This window comes from Haliotis rufescens, unplaced genomic scaffold (assembly GCF_023055435.1).
Source record: "Haliotis rufescens isolate VD_foot unplaced genomic scaffold, xgHalRufe1.0.p SCAF_9, whole genome shotgun sequence".
Classification (NCBI taxonomy): Eukaryota; Metazoa; Mollusca; class Gastropoda; order Lepetellida; family Haliotidae; genus Haliotis; species Haliotis rufescens.
Window position 1 is genome coordinate 28,323,130 of NW_025964383.1, and position 16,527 is coordinate 28,339,656.

At 40.7% G+C, this 16,527-nt stretch overlaps 1 protein-coding gene across 1 annotated transcript; it reads right to left on the minus strand.

Annotated features, from left to right (window-relative positions):
- Positions 1 to 2,341: 2,341 nt before the first annotated feature.
- LOC124130489 (translationally-controlled tumor protein homolog) lies at positions 2,342 to 14,068 on the minus strand. The gene is made up of 6 exons (XM_046493619.1): positions 13,909 to 14,068; positions 13,738 to 13,811; positions 9,408 to 9,595; positions 8,002 to 8,135; positions 4,780 to 4,901; positions 2,342 to 2,708 (listed from the first exon to the last, which is right to left on the minus strand). The coding sequence occupies exons 1-6, from the start codon at positions 13,934 to 13,936 to the stop codon at positions 2,706 to 2,708; spliced, it is 549 nt and encodes a 182-aa protein (XP_046349575.1). The 5' UTR covers positions 13,937 to 14,068; the 3' UTR covers positions 2,342 to 2,705.
- Positions 14,069 to 16,527: the final 2,459 nt, after the last annotated feature.

The window sequence follows — 16,527 nt, forward strand, 5'->3', positions numbered from 1 at the left end:
CTAAAATCCAGTGCTGCTCTGAGAGAAAGTAACCAAAGTGGTGCAAACTAACTTGAACCCGATCCCTAGTGAGAAATCCTGTGGTCAATGTGGCAACAGATCCACCCATTCAAGGCCACAATAAATTATTTTTATGCAGTTTCTTAATTAGGTGAGGTGAAATGGGGTTTAACGTCGCTTCCGAGATTATTGCACTTATATAGTGACGTGCATGTACGTGTGTGTGTGTTTGTGTGGTTGCTTGTACTAGTCCGGACTGATGCCGATTTATAGTGCTAGCTCACTGAGATACCATGCCGCAATTTAACATGAATACCCCACTCAGACACAGTATACTGACTCCGAGCCGATCAGTCCTTTTTTAGCCCTTTAATGCCGAGCGCCAGACAGGGTAACAAGTACCATCTTTTAACGTCTTTTGGTGTGACGCGGTCGGGGATCGAACCCCGGACCTTCCGCTCTCCGGGCGGACGCTCTACCACTAGACCACGGAGGCGGTCAGTTTCTTAATTAAAATAGGAGGCATTTTATTTCTTAGCTGACGAATATTTCCAATATGGAAAGGTTTTCATAATGCAATCAGTGGGATTTATAGAACATGCTGATTAGCAACAGATGCAGAATGTCCAGTTGGATTTAACTCCACTTTGAACAATATTCCAGTCATATCACGTGTGTCAGTCCTTGTGATACATGTCTCAGACGTTTGCCATGGGTATGGTGCTGACAAACCTGGAAACAACGGGGGTGAACCAGGATTCAACCTGCCTTTGTAGGTTTCTGGCATGCCCAAGGGACGCAACTCTGCACAGCGAATCGCGGCGCCTTAGACGACTAGGCCACCCGCGCATGTATGTTGCTGGGATTCTAAAATCATGTATTGGTTTTCATCAAGAAAAGAAAAAAAAAAAGATTATCATCTACAGTAATTTGGGCAGATGAAAAATCTAACAATTACTTAATATTGGCTTAAGGTTCTCATTGCAGTCAACAAACAAGCATCATATGAGTAGTCTGTAGCCATGGTATAAATAGTCAATAGATGTAGACCAAAGTGCTGCCGCACATTGTACCAACTTTAAAGGGCAAGTTCACACGGAAATGAACCAATTTTTCTTGTACTTTTTCCACATTAAAAGTGTTAACATAGAAGTGTCATAGACAAAAATATAAAAACATCATATTTAATTAACATCTTTTTTGCATTAAAACGATTTATATTTTTCACATTTACCAAGTGTTCTATTTCCATAACAAAAACACCATGGCTTATGCCCCTTGCAATATGACGTCATTGGTGCCAATTGATAAACATTATGACGTCATCATGCTATGTTAGAGCCGCTTCACGTGGTGTAGGTACAGTTTTGTGATTCTAGCGTCTCAGATGCCAGCCAGAATTGTGTTATGCTGAGTCACTACTGCGCCGGAGTGTGTCGTAGACCATGTTGTTTTACCGCAAACTGGTCCTTGATATCTTTTGCGTTGAGAATAGACAGGGACCCAGTTGAATTGGCACCAATTACGTCATAATCTAAGGGGAATAACTCAGGCCTATTTCGCTCGTAAAACGAAGGCCTCATAACGGCATATCATTTTAACACTATTGTGAGCTTCCTACTTTCACTGTGAAAAAAAATGAGTGTATATTTTCAAACACAGATACTAATTAATTCTAAAATTCCGTTTTGTTTAGAAAAAGAAAGAAAGTGATTTTTGCGTGTACACTTCCCCTTTAACCACAAAGCTACCCTAAACCCCAACCTTACCAGTAGACTAGACACGCCTTTAAGAGATCACAGCTGTTTGAAGAAAAACCCGACAAAGGTTAGTTTGAGTGACATTTTTATACCAAGAGCAGATCAAGAAGAACAGTGCCTTTCGCCAATCACTGAACTGGTCTTCAACCATATGGAGAAACACTGAATGATAAACATGTCCTTAATCACAGTCTACTGGCCAACAGTGAGGATTTATGTAGAGCCAACATGTTCCCTTCACCCTGTACATAAATCAGCCTGGAAGAGGAATGAGAATGTTTATTTTCAACAACAAAAAACACTGAGAGTTAGCCGAGTGTCTTGGGGAGTGATTTGTGTGTGTGCTGTAGCGGCATGCATCACAAAAGTGACCCTTGACCTAATGGAATCCATGGGGGAACTTCTCCAGTGGATGAAAGTATTGGCAGTAATAATCCTTGCATCGGGGAATGATCACACAATCATCACAGCTCCACATTATAATCATCCGCTTCTGGCAAGCAGGGAATCCTGGTCACATTCTGTCCTTGAAATCCTTAGGGCCCGGTCAGGAGAAATGTTACACGAAAAGTCACACAATATAATATTTATATAAGCTTTATTGATCTTCTCAAAGCTTACCCGTTGTGACATCTTTTGGAAATCGCATCATGTGAAAAGTTATATTGACTGCAATGAAAGCCTGTCAGCATACTAAATGTTAGCATGGTCAAGGCTGATCACGTTATTTAAGCATAAAAATGTTGTAGATCCCTTACAATAAATTACATCTGTACAAATATTGACGAACTGATCTTTGGCACCTGCGATTTCTAAAAGACATGAAAGATAAAAGCAGAAAACTGCGTTGGGTGTAACTGTTCTCATGCCAAATGTCTGACAGCAGCTCTTCTGAGTCAAGTCCAGCCAATCTGAGGAGCTCCTTTACTTATATATTGTCCTTGGTTACTGGAAGACAAAAGTAGGCAATCATATTTCAATACATAAAGGGCATGTCAGGTTGAATGTATGAACTGATAATTATAATAAATCGCTTATTTATCCATTGGATCAAGCAGATAATAAATATACCGAACGATCAATCATGGCAGTGGTAGAAACTAACATTTTTAGTCCACTGGTCGTTGTAATGACAACATATAGCAAGACTTAGACTAGTGCCAATTTCAAACCTCCCCCAAAAATGGACATAATTGACAGTCAAACGTTGTGGACAAAACGGATACCGAAAATATATCCCAAAATATCAAAAAGATGTTTGTCAAACAAAAACTTGCAGCTATGACAGAAACAAGTTAGAAATGATGTTTTGACAAATTGTTCTCCCAAACCATTCTCAACCACAAAGTGAAAGTAGTATCACAAAATGGCTATCATAGGTGGGTATTCGTACTTTGAAAATATCAGTGTTGTCAAATAAAATGTAGTTAGTAGTAGTGGTGGATATAGCACGTTTGTACAAACTAGACCAAATGTCGTCGTGGGCGCTTATTAGAGCGGGGCACTTATAATGTTGAATACGGTAAGTCATCCTATGACAAGCATAGGTAGATGGGGACAAATTCTAACCCAAAATCCCCACAGGGTGTTGAGTTGGAGAAGTAGGCACAATATTTTACCCTATGTTATGGTTAAAGTGTGTGAGAGTCAAGTGGGTCTTATTATTGAATGCAATGTTCAACAAACACACAAATCTAAACCAGTGAGACAAACCCTTGTGTCTACCAGTACTGACCTAAACTTGGCATCATTTTCAGAAAAAATTTTTTATTTATTGTTTGACGCCACACTCAGCAATATTCCAGCTATATGACAGCAGTCTGTAAATAATCAAGTCTGGATGAGACAATCCAGTGACTGACATCATGAGCATCGGTCCATGCAACTGGGATACGATGACATGCATCAACCAAGTCAGCGAGTCTGACCACCCGATCCCGTTAATCGCCTCTTACGACAAGCATAGTTGCCTTTTACAGCAAGCATGGGTTGTCAAAGATGGGGAATCAACCCGGGTCTTTGGCGTGACGAGCGAAATTCTAACCACTGGGCTACCTGACTGCCCCTGTACCATCATAACCTCAACTTGGCAGACCAAACAGAATTTTACTAGACTCGGGCTTCAGACTGTTGGCTAAAATCACAGACTGCTAAAATAGATATAAACTTCCTGAACACATTAATGGATATCCTAAAATATTCAATAAATGTCTGTAAAACATTAACTTGCAGCTATGACAGAAACAAGTTAGAAATGATGTTTTGACAAATTGTTCTCCCAAACCATTCTCAACCACAAAGTGAAAGTTGTATCACAAAATGGCTATCATAGGTGGGTATTCGTACTCTACATTAGAAACTGGCACTAGTCCTACAGCCATTGCCAAACAGGTCAATAGCTAAAGCAGCGTTAGAAATTGGCACTCGTCCTGTTATCCTTGTCAAACTGCCCAATAGTAAAGGTATCATAAGGACTAGTAGAAATTTGCCAATTTAGGATACCTTACAGGGGTAGAAACGAAGGACAAGAAAACATTTTTCTATCGCTGAGTGAGTTTGAATGGGTGGAGATGAACATAGATGGCAAGGACTTATTTGGAATTATTTTGTACTGTATGGCGTAAATGATAACTAAGAACATAAAACTTTATGAAATTTAACAGAGTAAGTGAAACAATTTCAGGACGAGAACAAAAAATTATCTAGTTACCCTGCCGGACATGTTAGGATTGACATTTTTCGAGTCCTGTATGTTGACGACTCGGTATGAAAGGCCATGTGTATTTAATATCGAAGGAGACATGTCCAGTCTGTGCCAAAAACTTTGAGTCTACTAACCCGAACTTAGCTCTAAGCAGTAAGCAACATTTTCAGATTTTACAATTTAATTTTACATACACACTGTTATTAGCCGAGCTTAGTAGACCAATCAGAATTTGACTAGACGCTGATTTCAGACTGGTGCTGTCGAGTCCACAGACAGGGTTGATACTGCTACCAATTTGCAGCATGTACTTACACATTTCTCTTCCTTCAGTCCACGTCGAAAGAACCACATGGTGATGACGTCTGTTTCCGAGCAGCGATGAAGGGGAATAATGAAGCCGTCAATATCTTTTGGGTCTTCATAATCGATGGGGACTGCAAATCAAATCAAATCAAACTACACTGAAACACCCTTCGACTTCTTTGGAAATGAACTATATCTGCAATGTCTTAGGTAATAGCAAGTAGAGAAGGAAGAGCATATTTTCGCCATAATTGTTGATTTGTTTTGTTTCTTGTTTTACGCCACACTCAGCAATATTCCAGCTATAAGACGGACGTCTGTAAATAATCGAGTCTTGGCCAGACAATCCAGTGATTGATATCATGAGCATCGATCCACACAATTTGGATCGATGACCTGCATCAACCAAGTCAGCGAGCCTGACCACCCGATCCGTTAAGTTGCCTTTTACGGCAAGCATGGGTTGCTGAAGACCTATTCTACCCCGGAATATTCACGGTCACTTAATTAATGGAGTGAGTGAACATGTATGGTTTTACGCTGCTTTCAGCAATGTTCCAGTTTAAGGTCCATACAGATATGGAACACTAACATTCAAGGCTGCCAACTGTCATTTCAGGGTTTTTAGCCATAGTCTCTATTTCATTAAATCCAGGATACCATGTATCAGGTATACAAGTTGTGAGAACTAAAAAGCAATATGTCCATCACACATTTTCCAACAAGATTTATATTCAAGACTTTTCAAGAGAGACCTAACACTTAAGGCTTTTTCAAGCCTGTAAAAACCCGGCAGTAATATCAGGAGGGGAGACACCTTAAAGGACAAGATAGACACAATTTTATGGATATCTTGACATCCGTCAACTTCTAAGTAATGCCTATCAAACAATTTACCTTTACACATTGTAGTGATTGAGTGAGTGAGTTGGTTGGTTTTAACGCCGCTTTTAACAGTATTCCAGTTATATCGCGGCGTGTCAGCTTAATGTGGGAGGAAAGCCCAAAGTGATGCAGGTCTGTGACGTTTACCACTTCACAGGTATGGTGCTGACAAACCTAGAAACATAATTGGGGCGAGCCGGGATTCGAACCCACAATCATAGGTTTCGGGAGTGCCCAAGGGACGCAACTCTGCACAGCGAATCGCGGCGCCTTAGACGACTGGGCCACCCGTGCCCCCCTTTACACACTGTACCAATGTGGGGAATCGAAACCTGGGTTTTCAGCGCCATGAAATAATGACCTGATTGTGAGACCTTCTGGAAATATCTGACAAAGTAGTTCATTTCAAACATTATTTGAAATGATAAACTTAGTCAACTTGATGTCCCATCAAAAGCGCGACCATTTAATCAATGTTGAAAAGACGGCTATCAGAGATGGTAACCATGGTTACAGGAGGCACAATTTTCAAATTTTAGGATAATGTCTGATCATAATTGACAGGGGTTGAAAAATATCATTGCCTGCCGCCCGTGACAAGTAAGGTTTAGATGTCGGGCGAGTAATATATGTTTTCTAGCATGCCCGTGGACAAGTGGAGCACATAAAATGAACTGGGTCAAGTTTCACGAGAATGTAGTCATGTGATCATGTTACGATATTTCATTGGCTAATATTTTGCTGATGTCTCTGACTGGCAATCTAATTTGCATACAGTTACACTAGTCAACCAATGGGATTAATACACATCGATGTCAGGCAGGTCAACGATGAGAACCAGGCTTGTTTCATTGATAAATTATGGTAACACTTCCATATATAGCACATGCTTCTTAGAAATTGAATGACGGAGAGTTGACTACATTTCTTGGAATTTGTATTGCGAGGTAGGTGTAATGCTGACTTTTGAAGCACGCCACCAGCGCATACACAGCTTTGGTACAACTGATCGCTGTTGCCTGATATTTGACCAGTCACCGTCGCTCGCGACAGTGAAAACATTATGTTGACATAATTGTCAAACTACAACAAATATGACTTTCAGCGAGTCAAAGTATGGCATTTATGATAGATATATTTATTCTCTATCCACTAAAGTTTGTTTCAAGGCATCAATAGCAATAATCTGACCATGGCTGCTGTAAATAACGATGAGTTGTGCGATCTACCGATCACTTCACACATGATTTCGCCTAAATGAATGTGAACAAATATTGAATGTAATTTTAAATAACATAAATAGTGATCAGCTGATAATGTTTTTGTAGATGAGGGGAAAAACATTGTGTCAGTGTAAGACTTGACTTTATAAAATATGTACCGTAAGTACATTTTGGGAGCCATGCGTTATGCATTCAAAACGGGTTATCGCTATATCGTTGGGCGCAATAGCGAGGGTACACTGTATCTCTGATTCTCAGTACTGTAGATGTACATTTTTTACTGAATTTATAAGCTTGATTTGGGGCAAGTACATTTTAATATAGGGCAAGTAAAAATGTTGGTCATACTTGCCCTTGGTCAAGTACGTTATTCATAAATGTTCAACTCGATTCAAAATAAAGTATGTCATCATAAGGAGAAACATCCATCATACATGCCAAACAAAGTCAACTTGTTGAAAACAGGGTGCAGTTGTACAAAACCTTAGCACTGCGACTGTCGAAGTCTATGTCAGGCTAAGGGAGTTACAATCACCTTAGTGCTGAGATCGGTTTGCAGGGTTAGAAATTGGCACTAGTCCTAAAGTCCTTGCCAAACTGCCCAATGGTAAAGGTATCATAAGGACTAGTAGAAATTAGCCCTTTTTAAGGGTTTTGCTATACGTTAGCATTATAAGGACTAGTGGACGAAAAATGTTAGTTTCTAACCCTTGTTTGTACAACAGCACCCTGATCAAGTGGGTTTTTTTTAGGAGTACTGTTTACATTCTTAGGAAATGCATTTTGGGAGGGAATTTAGTGGCATAGCTAAAAATCAACATATTGTGAAAAACAGAACACGTGTTCAACCCCACTACTTACAACACAAATTGCATTGCCAGATTACATTTTGAAGGAAAAATGGCGGACAAAAGGCCAAAAAAGCTTCAGCTTCAGTATGGATGAAAGCTCAAAGGTCACAGCAAGCAGGGCTGATTTAAGAACTTGATTTAACTCGCACCAGGTGCATGACCTATTCTAACCGGATCTCTACGAGGCCACACAGACAGACACTGGACAGGTAGAACATGACATTTAAGTTGTAACTGGACTTTCATTCGGGTGAGATAAGACGGAATCTTACATCTAAAGAACTGGATCTCATCAAAGTTCTTCTTAACTAAGCTGGTAAATTTCACAGCCTCCTCCTTGAAAGAATTGGATTGTGCCTTTTTGTCTTCATCACTCAAGTCAGATTCCATGATGCCAGCTATAATTCTGAAAGAAAAGCAGTCAGCCGACTTTACACGTTTTCTTGCACCAGCAATATTCAAAGACTTTTCAGAGTTACACAGGCCCACTGTGAAAATCTAGACGAACTAGTTTTCCCCCCAAAATGTAGTTACATTATGTAAAGCACAGGTCTTAAATAAGTAGGATATGACCAACGGTGTTTACCCCCGAATATTATGATGCAGCTTATATAGAGGTCATCATAGAAGCATGTGTCTTACAAAGCGAGTATGAATTATGAATTCTTACATGATTTTTCATAATTCAGTACGACACACATGCGAGTATTATTTTCTTTATTGCAGATTATTTCATGATAAATTTAAGCATCCCTTTAGAAAAATGCACTGATCACAACCAATTTCTTAGAAAACCACAATTGTTGGTGGCCCCAATAAGATTGGAATGACGTAAACAACTCAGGTGAGGTGAAATTGGGGTAAACGTCGCGTCCAAGATTATTATATAGCGAGGTGCATGGACGTACGTACGTGTGCTTGTATTAGTCCGGACTGATGCCGATTTATAGTGCTAGACCACTGAGATACCATGCCGCAGTTTAACATGAATACCCCACTCAGACACAGTATACTGACTACGAGCCGACCAGTCCTTGTTTTAGCCCCTTAATGCCGAGTGCCAGGGTAACAACAAGTACCATCTTTTAACGTCTTTTGGTATGACGCGGCCGTGGACCGAACCCCGGACCTTCCGCTCTCCGGGCGGACGCTCTACGGAGGCGGTCTCACAGTTAACGAGGACCTGGGGTCTTCTTCTGCTGCTGCTGCTGCATGAATGCATTTTTCTATAATAGGATTCCAACACTACCCATACCTGACGCTTTAACTACTGGGCTACCCCACCATGCCCAATGTGATGTGTGAGGTGAAATTGGGTTTAACGTCGCGTCCAAGATTATTGCACTTATATAGCGACGTGCATGCACGTGTATGTGTGTGTGTGGCTGCTTGTACCAGTCCGGACTGATGCCGATTTATAGTGCTAGCTCACTGAGATACCATGCCGCAGTTTAACATGAATACCTCACTCAGACACAGTATACTGACTCCGAGCCGACCAGTCCTTGTTTTAGCCCCTTAATGCCGAGCGCCAGACAGGGTAACAACAAGTACAATCTTTTAACGTCTTTTTGTATGACGCGGCCCGGGATCGAACCCTGGACCTTCCGCTCTCCGGGCGGACGCTCTACCACAAGACCACGGAGGCGGTCTGCCCAATGTGAAGAGAAACACCTACCTTTTGAAGTAGGTTTTTAAGAATGCATTGTACAGTTTTAGGGGATAATCGTTAGTGCATTCTTCCAGGTGTTGCTGGATGACAATGTCGACGCCCTTTACAACAGTCTCCTGAAGCTCTTCTGCAGCCTCTTCTGCGCTGGCATTTGCCCCGATGTCAAAGTTCGCATTTTCCGTGGTAACTTTTTCCTGTAGAATTAATTATATAATACTATAGTGTTAAATCATAGGCATATAACTGCAGAATTAAAAACAGTTATTGATGACCACAAGAGTTGTAATAAAGGTTATTTCAAACTAAATGTTAAGAAACAAATATGCAATAAAATACAAATTTTCTTATATTTAATCAGTGTTGCCGTTTACCGGTAATTACCAGTTTTTTACTGGTAAAATTAGGCTTGGACCGGTAATTCATGTGACTGCCAGTCCCTGTGGACTGGCAAATAAAGTACTTATAGATCTTTGTTGTTGAACAAAAAAATCAGTGATATTCATATATACAGATACAAGTACATTTTTCGAACAAATTCAGCTTGCCTGTTACTATCAGGGTTTCCCTGTGTCTATTTCTAGGTTAAATAACCAGTTGTAGCGACTTTGTCGTAAAATATTAAAAAAGAAAGAGAAAATTGTGACTGAGTTTGCGTGAATGACGTACAGATCTAACTAAGTTAATTCAGAACATGAAGTTGAAAGAATTAACACCAATAAATTTTCATATTTTTTTTAGTTGTTGAAAGTTGTGACTGGCACAAATTAGAGGAGACTGGTAATTTTTAGAGTTGCCAGTCCTTGTGTCAAAAGCCAGCGGGAACACTGTTAATCGTATGGAGCGTACTATCAGTAATGGAGAATGTATGTAAATGGTCAACTACTTGCAAGGGTGTGGACAAGTCAGGGAGAGACACACAGGGGTCCGGAAAATTTAAAATCCCAATCGGACATTTGCATTTAGGCCACGCCCCCTTCAAATAGCGTATTTTAGTACGACTTTTCACACACATTACAACTTTATGTATTCATAATATGATGAATTATGAATTGTTTCAATTTAAATTGTTTAATTTACCGGACAATTAATAACAAATAATATCATTTTAGATTTACATGGAAAAAATACGTTTGATTCTGTTATAATAACGATCTGTTAACGTAGTGAACGGTCTAATTAATATTCATGAGTTATATTCATGAGTCTGCTCAAGTGTACGCGTTGTAACATTTGGATCGAGACTATTATCCCATATTTGGTTATCACGTGACCACACGGGAAAAGTGTTTTTTTAAACTAAAGATTTTTTTAAAAACAAGACAGATAATTTAATCACCAATACTAAAATATCGTTGATAGCAATAGTTATTTGAATACTTTTTTCATCTGTACTGAATTATTGACCATAAAAAAATTGGATATCGATCGTCCGAGAAAGCAAAATGGCATTCAATCAAGATTCAATATACGACTAGCTACTGAAAACAATAAAATCTGCAAATCCTCATTGTATGTCAACCAAGTGAAAGTCGTTAGCCACGACTTACAAAATGATCGTCCAGACTTTGAGGGTTTGGCAGATCCGCCTGACTGATCTGCATAGGTCGACTGGCTGTCGTCACGCTTTCGCTTCTTGTCTGAGGTTACGTATCGTAGCATTGTGAGGATAATGAGGTACATCGATGATGCAAGGTATTAATGTACAGTTGTAAACACCTTTCACTCAAATTAACAAGATGTTCTCAGTAATTAATCCTCGATTAATCAGTGTCAACTCAGTTTATTGCCTATTACAGTGATTGACAGATTGGACTATCATGTAGGTACGATGTATTTACAGCAATCAAAACAAACAAAGCTTGTCAGTGTAGTTAATCTTCATTGTGTTGCAACTGCAGACAGAAACTGCTCAGTCCTAACTGTTGATCATGTCCGGTCAAAATTTAAGAATGTCCGGACAATACTTTTTAAAATGTCCGGTAAGCAATATTTTAAAACGGACATTTGAGATTCCCAATCGGACATGTCCGGCGCATATGACGGTTTCCGGACCCCTGGAGACACACGTTTTTTGTTTTGTTTGCTGTTTAACGAGGCACTGGGCAATATTCCAGCTATATGACGGCAGTCTGTAAATAATTGAATCTGGACCAGACAATCCAGTGACTGATCTCATGAGCATCGATCACCCAATCGCCTACCGGTATTACAAGAAGCAAAGTTGCTGAAGACCTTTTCTGCCCCAGATCTTTTAAATTTGTAGTTTTTGCATTTGCGAGGCACTTCCAAGGCAACAAGGACTTATGGTTCAATATTCCAAGATTGAACTTTGTAAGCACATCAGATAAACATAATACAACGCTCTTTGGATTCTGAGTTAAAATAGGTCCCATGGAACTTATGCTTGTTACGAGGGGCGACTGAATTGATTGGATTGTCAGGCTCGGTGACTGCAAGCTAGCAAAACTCTGTGTGTTTTCTGCTATTAGCTATTGATGTCAGTAGTGGTAGAGATAGAAGTGCATACAGCTAGTAGTAAACCAATCTAGAAACAGACTATAGAAATGTAGCACAAGCTCAACTCGCTACCATTGAAACATGAAGAGAAGGGGTTAACGGTCTGGTATTACCTCAAGCTGAGGTTAGACGATTATGATAAGTGTATAGTGTAGCGATATCAACTTTTCAGTCAAAAGCCAACAGGACATTTTTAAAAGTATCAGGAAAAGGGGTAATGAGCCACCCGAGTCTGAATAGGATGAACAAAGGTGGTGTCCTCAGCTGTGATGTTTCAGTTTTTACCAAGAAGCCATATGGCTACAAGTATTTTTGTCCAGGTAGCCAGTGGTGAAATCAAGAAGTCAAGCCAATCTTGTAGGGAGCCAAAAGCATTTGAAATTATCTTTATCAAATAACTATTATAATATGTACAAGTTACAGCACTAGTCTTGAAATTGTATCTTAATGGATACTGAATTTGAATTTTGTTACTTGTGACTTGAACAATGATGCAATTTATGTTACAAGATTATATAGGTATATCCTTGCTTATCCAATGAGCATTGTCAACTAAAACAAAGTAGTTTTGAATTACATTAATTTTTATGTGTTTTGGTTCATGGTCAACTTTAGAAGGAATAATTTGAGAGTACAATTATTAGCAGAAATGTTTTCCAATATCAGCCATTATTTATGTTTGTGTCTACAGATGTGTAGCAATAGAATTTAGTCGCCACAAGATATTTTTCAAGGTAGTCATTTGGCTACCTCTGAATTTTAGACAGTAGGCAAACTGAAATTTAGGTCGCATTGGCTACCATTTTAGTCATAACTCTGAGGCCTGTAGAGTAACATCTCAACTGTTGGACACCATCGCAGCTCCTATCACTGGATTGTCTGGTCCTCCACACTCAATTACAGACCGCCGTCATATAGCTGGAATATTGCTCAGTGCAGCATAAAACAAACAAAACCAAAATCTTTGCCGACAGGAATATGATGCACAATGGTTGACATCAAATGTGCAATACGATACTCGGTGGAACAATAAGTGTATCAATGTCATATCACAAAACTATTCACGTACAAGTAACTCATGAAGATCCAGGTTAGAATTGGTCTTCAGCAACCGCTTGTAAGAGGCAACTATGCTTGTCGTAAGAGGCGACTAGTCTTAGGAGCTATCGGGTTGTCAGGCTCGCTGGCTTGGTTGATGCATGTCATCGTATCCCAATTGTATGGGTCGAAGCTCATGATATCAATCATTGGCAGGGGTAGAAACTAACATATTTTGTCCACTAGTCTTTATAATGATAACATATAGCAAGACCCTGGAAAATGGCAAATTTCTACTAGTCCTTATGATCATGATGATACCTTAACTATTTGGCAGTTTGGCAAGGACTACAGGACTAAAATTTCTAACGCTGATTGGATTGTCTGGTTCACACCCGATTATTTTCAGACCACCTGTCAAATAGCTGGAAAAATGCCAAGTGTTGCGTTTGGCCTATACAAACAAGCAGATGTATATAATAGATCTACCATGATAAACAAAATCTTAAACGATATGAACATTTACTGTAAAATAATATTTTGGTTTTTTTTAAGTACAAGAGGCGACGAGCTTCAGTATTATTGATTGATTGAAATCTAATCACTAAATTATTAGGCCCTATATGTTTTTTGTCGGTTCGGCTTCATTTCAATGTGATGGGTGTGTATCTCTCCTGACCTGTCAATGTTTTATACTTTTACCAGTGCGGTCTTGTACGGAGACCAAGAAAATCACAATTCAATCGCGTTTTTTCAAAACAAACAAAATATGTTTTCATACCACACACGTCACTCTGAAGACCTCGTTGTTTCCAACTTTCGTGATCTTGTTGCTGTCAGTAAACAACTCATCACCTGCAACACAAAAACGTTCATAGATCAGATATAGCTTGAAGTTAACTTAAATAAACATGAACCCACAACAAAACATACAGTACGTGTGAGTCCTGACCTGTGAAGGTGTCGCGGAAGATGATCATCGTTGAAGATGGGGTCTGATTTCAAGATCAGTGGCTCTGACAACGTCGCAGTTATGGCGAACGGGCTAAAAAGGAAGTGGGAGCAAGGTGCGACAACCGGTGTGCGCAAACGAATGGTAGTATTGACTAAACTGGCGCCTGGTTCTGTCTGCGCTTAGCTTATCCGCTGGTTTGTTGAAAGCGACGATACACAAAACCTGATTCGCTCAGATCTAGAAGAATGCCAAATTTGTTGAAATAGTTGAAATATGATAATAAGGTGTCCAATAAGGTGAAACTGTCATCATTTCAACATTCGAAATAAAATTAATGTGTTTTCAGTGTGCTGAGCCTGTCAGAACGTTTAGTTAAAAGAACCTAATAGACCCACGTGTAATGCGTGGGCGAAGGAAGAGATTTTACGTGCGCCACAGAGAGTGATCGTCGGACGTTTCTGTTAAGGATAGTCGCCCGCAACAGCAGCAACACGACTACCATGTGGCTACCGGAGCAACACGGGTCTACTACAACAGTAACTCTGTACCACTTAGCAGTAACACTAGACCACTACAGCAGTAACACTCGACCGCTTCAGCAGTGACACTAGACCACTACTGCAATGACGCTAGACCACTACAGCAGTGACTCTAGACCACTACACCAAGAGACACTAAACCACAAAGCAGTAGCACTAGACCACTTCAGCAGCAACACTAGACCGCAACAGCAGTAACACTAGACCAATACATCAAGAGACACTAGACCACTACTGCGGTGACACGAGGCCACTACAGCAGTAACACTAGACCACTACTATAGTGACAGTAGACCACTACTGCAATGACACTAGACCACTACAGCAGTGACAATACACCACTACAACAGTAACACTAGACCACTACATCAAGAGACACTAGAGACACTACAGCAGTAGCACTAGATCACTACAGCAGTAACACTAAACCACTTCAACAGTGACTCTGTACCACTAAGCAGTAACACTAGACCACTACATCAAGAGACACTTGACCACTACAGCAGTAACACTAGACCACTACAGCAGTAACACTAGACCACTACAGCAGTAACACTAGACCACTACAGCTGTAACACTAGACCACTACATCAATTACACTAGACCACAACAGCTGTGACACTAGACCACTACATCATAGACACTAGACCACTACATCAGTGACACTAGACCACTACAGTAGTGACACTAGACCACTATAGCAGTGACACTAGACCACTACAGCAGTGACACTAGACCACTACATCGGTGACACTAGACCACAACAGCTGTGACACCTGACCACTACAGCAGTAACACTAGAACACTACAGCAGTGGCACTAGACCACTACAGCTGTGACACTAGACCACTACAGCTGTGACACTAGACCACTACATCAGTGACACTAGACCACTATAGTAGTGACACTAGACCACTACAGCAGTGACACTAGACCACTATAGCAGTGACACTAGACCACTACAGCAGTGACACTAGAACACTATAGCTGTGACACTAGACCGCTAAAGCAATTATACGACACTACTTTATCAGTGACACTAGACCACTACAGAAGTGACACTAGCGTGCTACAGCTGTGACACTAGACAACTACAGCTGTGACACTAGACAACTACAGCTGTGACACTAGTCCACTAAAGCAGTGACACTAGACCACTATAGCAGTTACACTAGACCGCTACAGCAGTTACACGACACTACTTCATCAGTGACACAAGACCACTACAGCAATGACACTAGACCACTACAGTAGTGACACTATACCACTACAGAAGTGACACTAGCGTACTGCAGCTGTGACACCAGACAACTACAGCTGTGACACTAGACAACTACAGCTGTGACACTAGACAACTACAGCTGTGACACTAGACAACTACAGCAATGACACTAGACAATTACAGCTGTAACACTAGACCACTGCAGCAGTAACCCTATACCAGTACAGCAATTATTTAGATTTCAACAGGCGTGAGTGTGCCATTTTGTAAACAATATAAGTTGTCAGCCGATCTCGAGTGGTACACGGTGTGATGTACCTGTGTGTGCGCCTGTGTACCCCGAGCCGTCAAGGTACGTCAGAACATATTCCCCCAGGGATCGTCTGACAGCAAATATATTGTCCGCAGTTTCACCGAGTTCAAGGGAAACTTATCATCCACCAGAAGAGTGAGTGAGTGAGTTGGGTTAAACGCCGCTCTTAACAATATTCCAGTTATATCACAGCCTGTCAGCTTAATGTGGGAGGAAAGCCCGAAGTGATGCAGGTCTCAGACGTTTACCACTTCGGTGAAACCCACGGCCACGGGTATGGTGCTGACAAACCTAGAAACATAATTGGGGCGAACCGGGATTCGAACCCACAATCATAGGTTTCTGGCGTGCCCAAGGGACGCAACTCTGCACAGCGAATCGCGGCGCCTTAGACGACTGGGCCACCCGTGCTCCCTGCACCAGAAGATCCAGCAGCCGCATGCGGGAAAGAGCGACAGAAGTCCAATGTTATGGACTCACTGCAGAATCCTCTTTAAATTCCCAAGCAAGTGTAGCAAGGACCTTCCCGAAATATGTCTATA

Coding starts and splice junctions, on each gene's coding strand:
- LOC124130489 (XM_046493619.1), bottom strand. CDS start 13,936: ATGATCATCTTCCGCGACACCTTCACAG. Junction 13,812..13,908: donor CTTCCGCGACACCTTCACAG/GTCAGGACTCAC, acceptor TTTGTGTTGCAG/GTGATGAGTTGTTTACTGAC. Junction 4,902..8,001: donor TGAGATCCAGTTCTTTAGAT/GTAAGATTCCGT, acceptor TTTGATTTGCAG/TCCCCATCGATTATGAAGAC.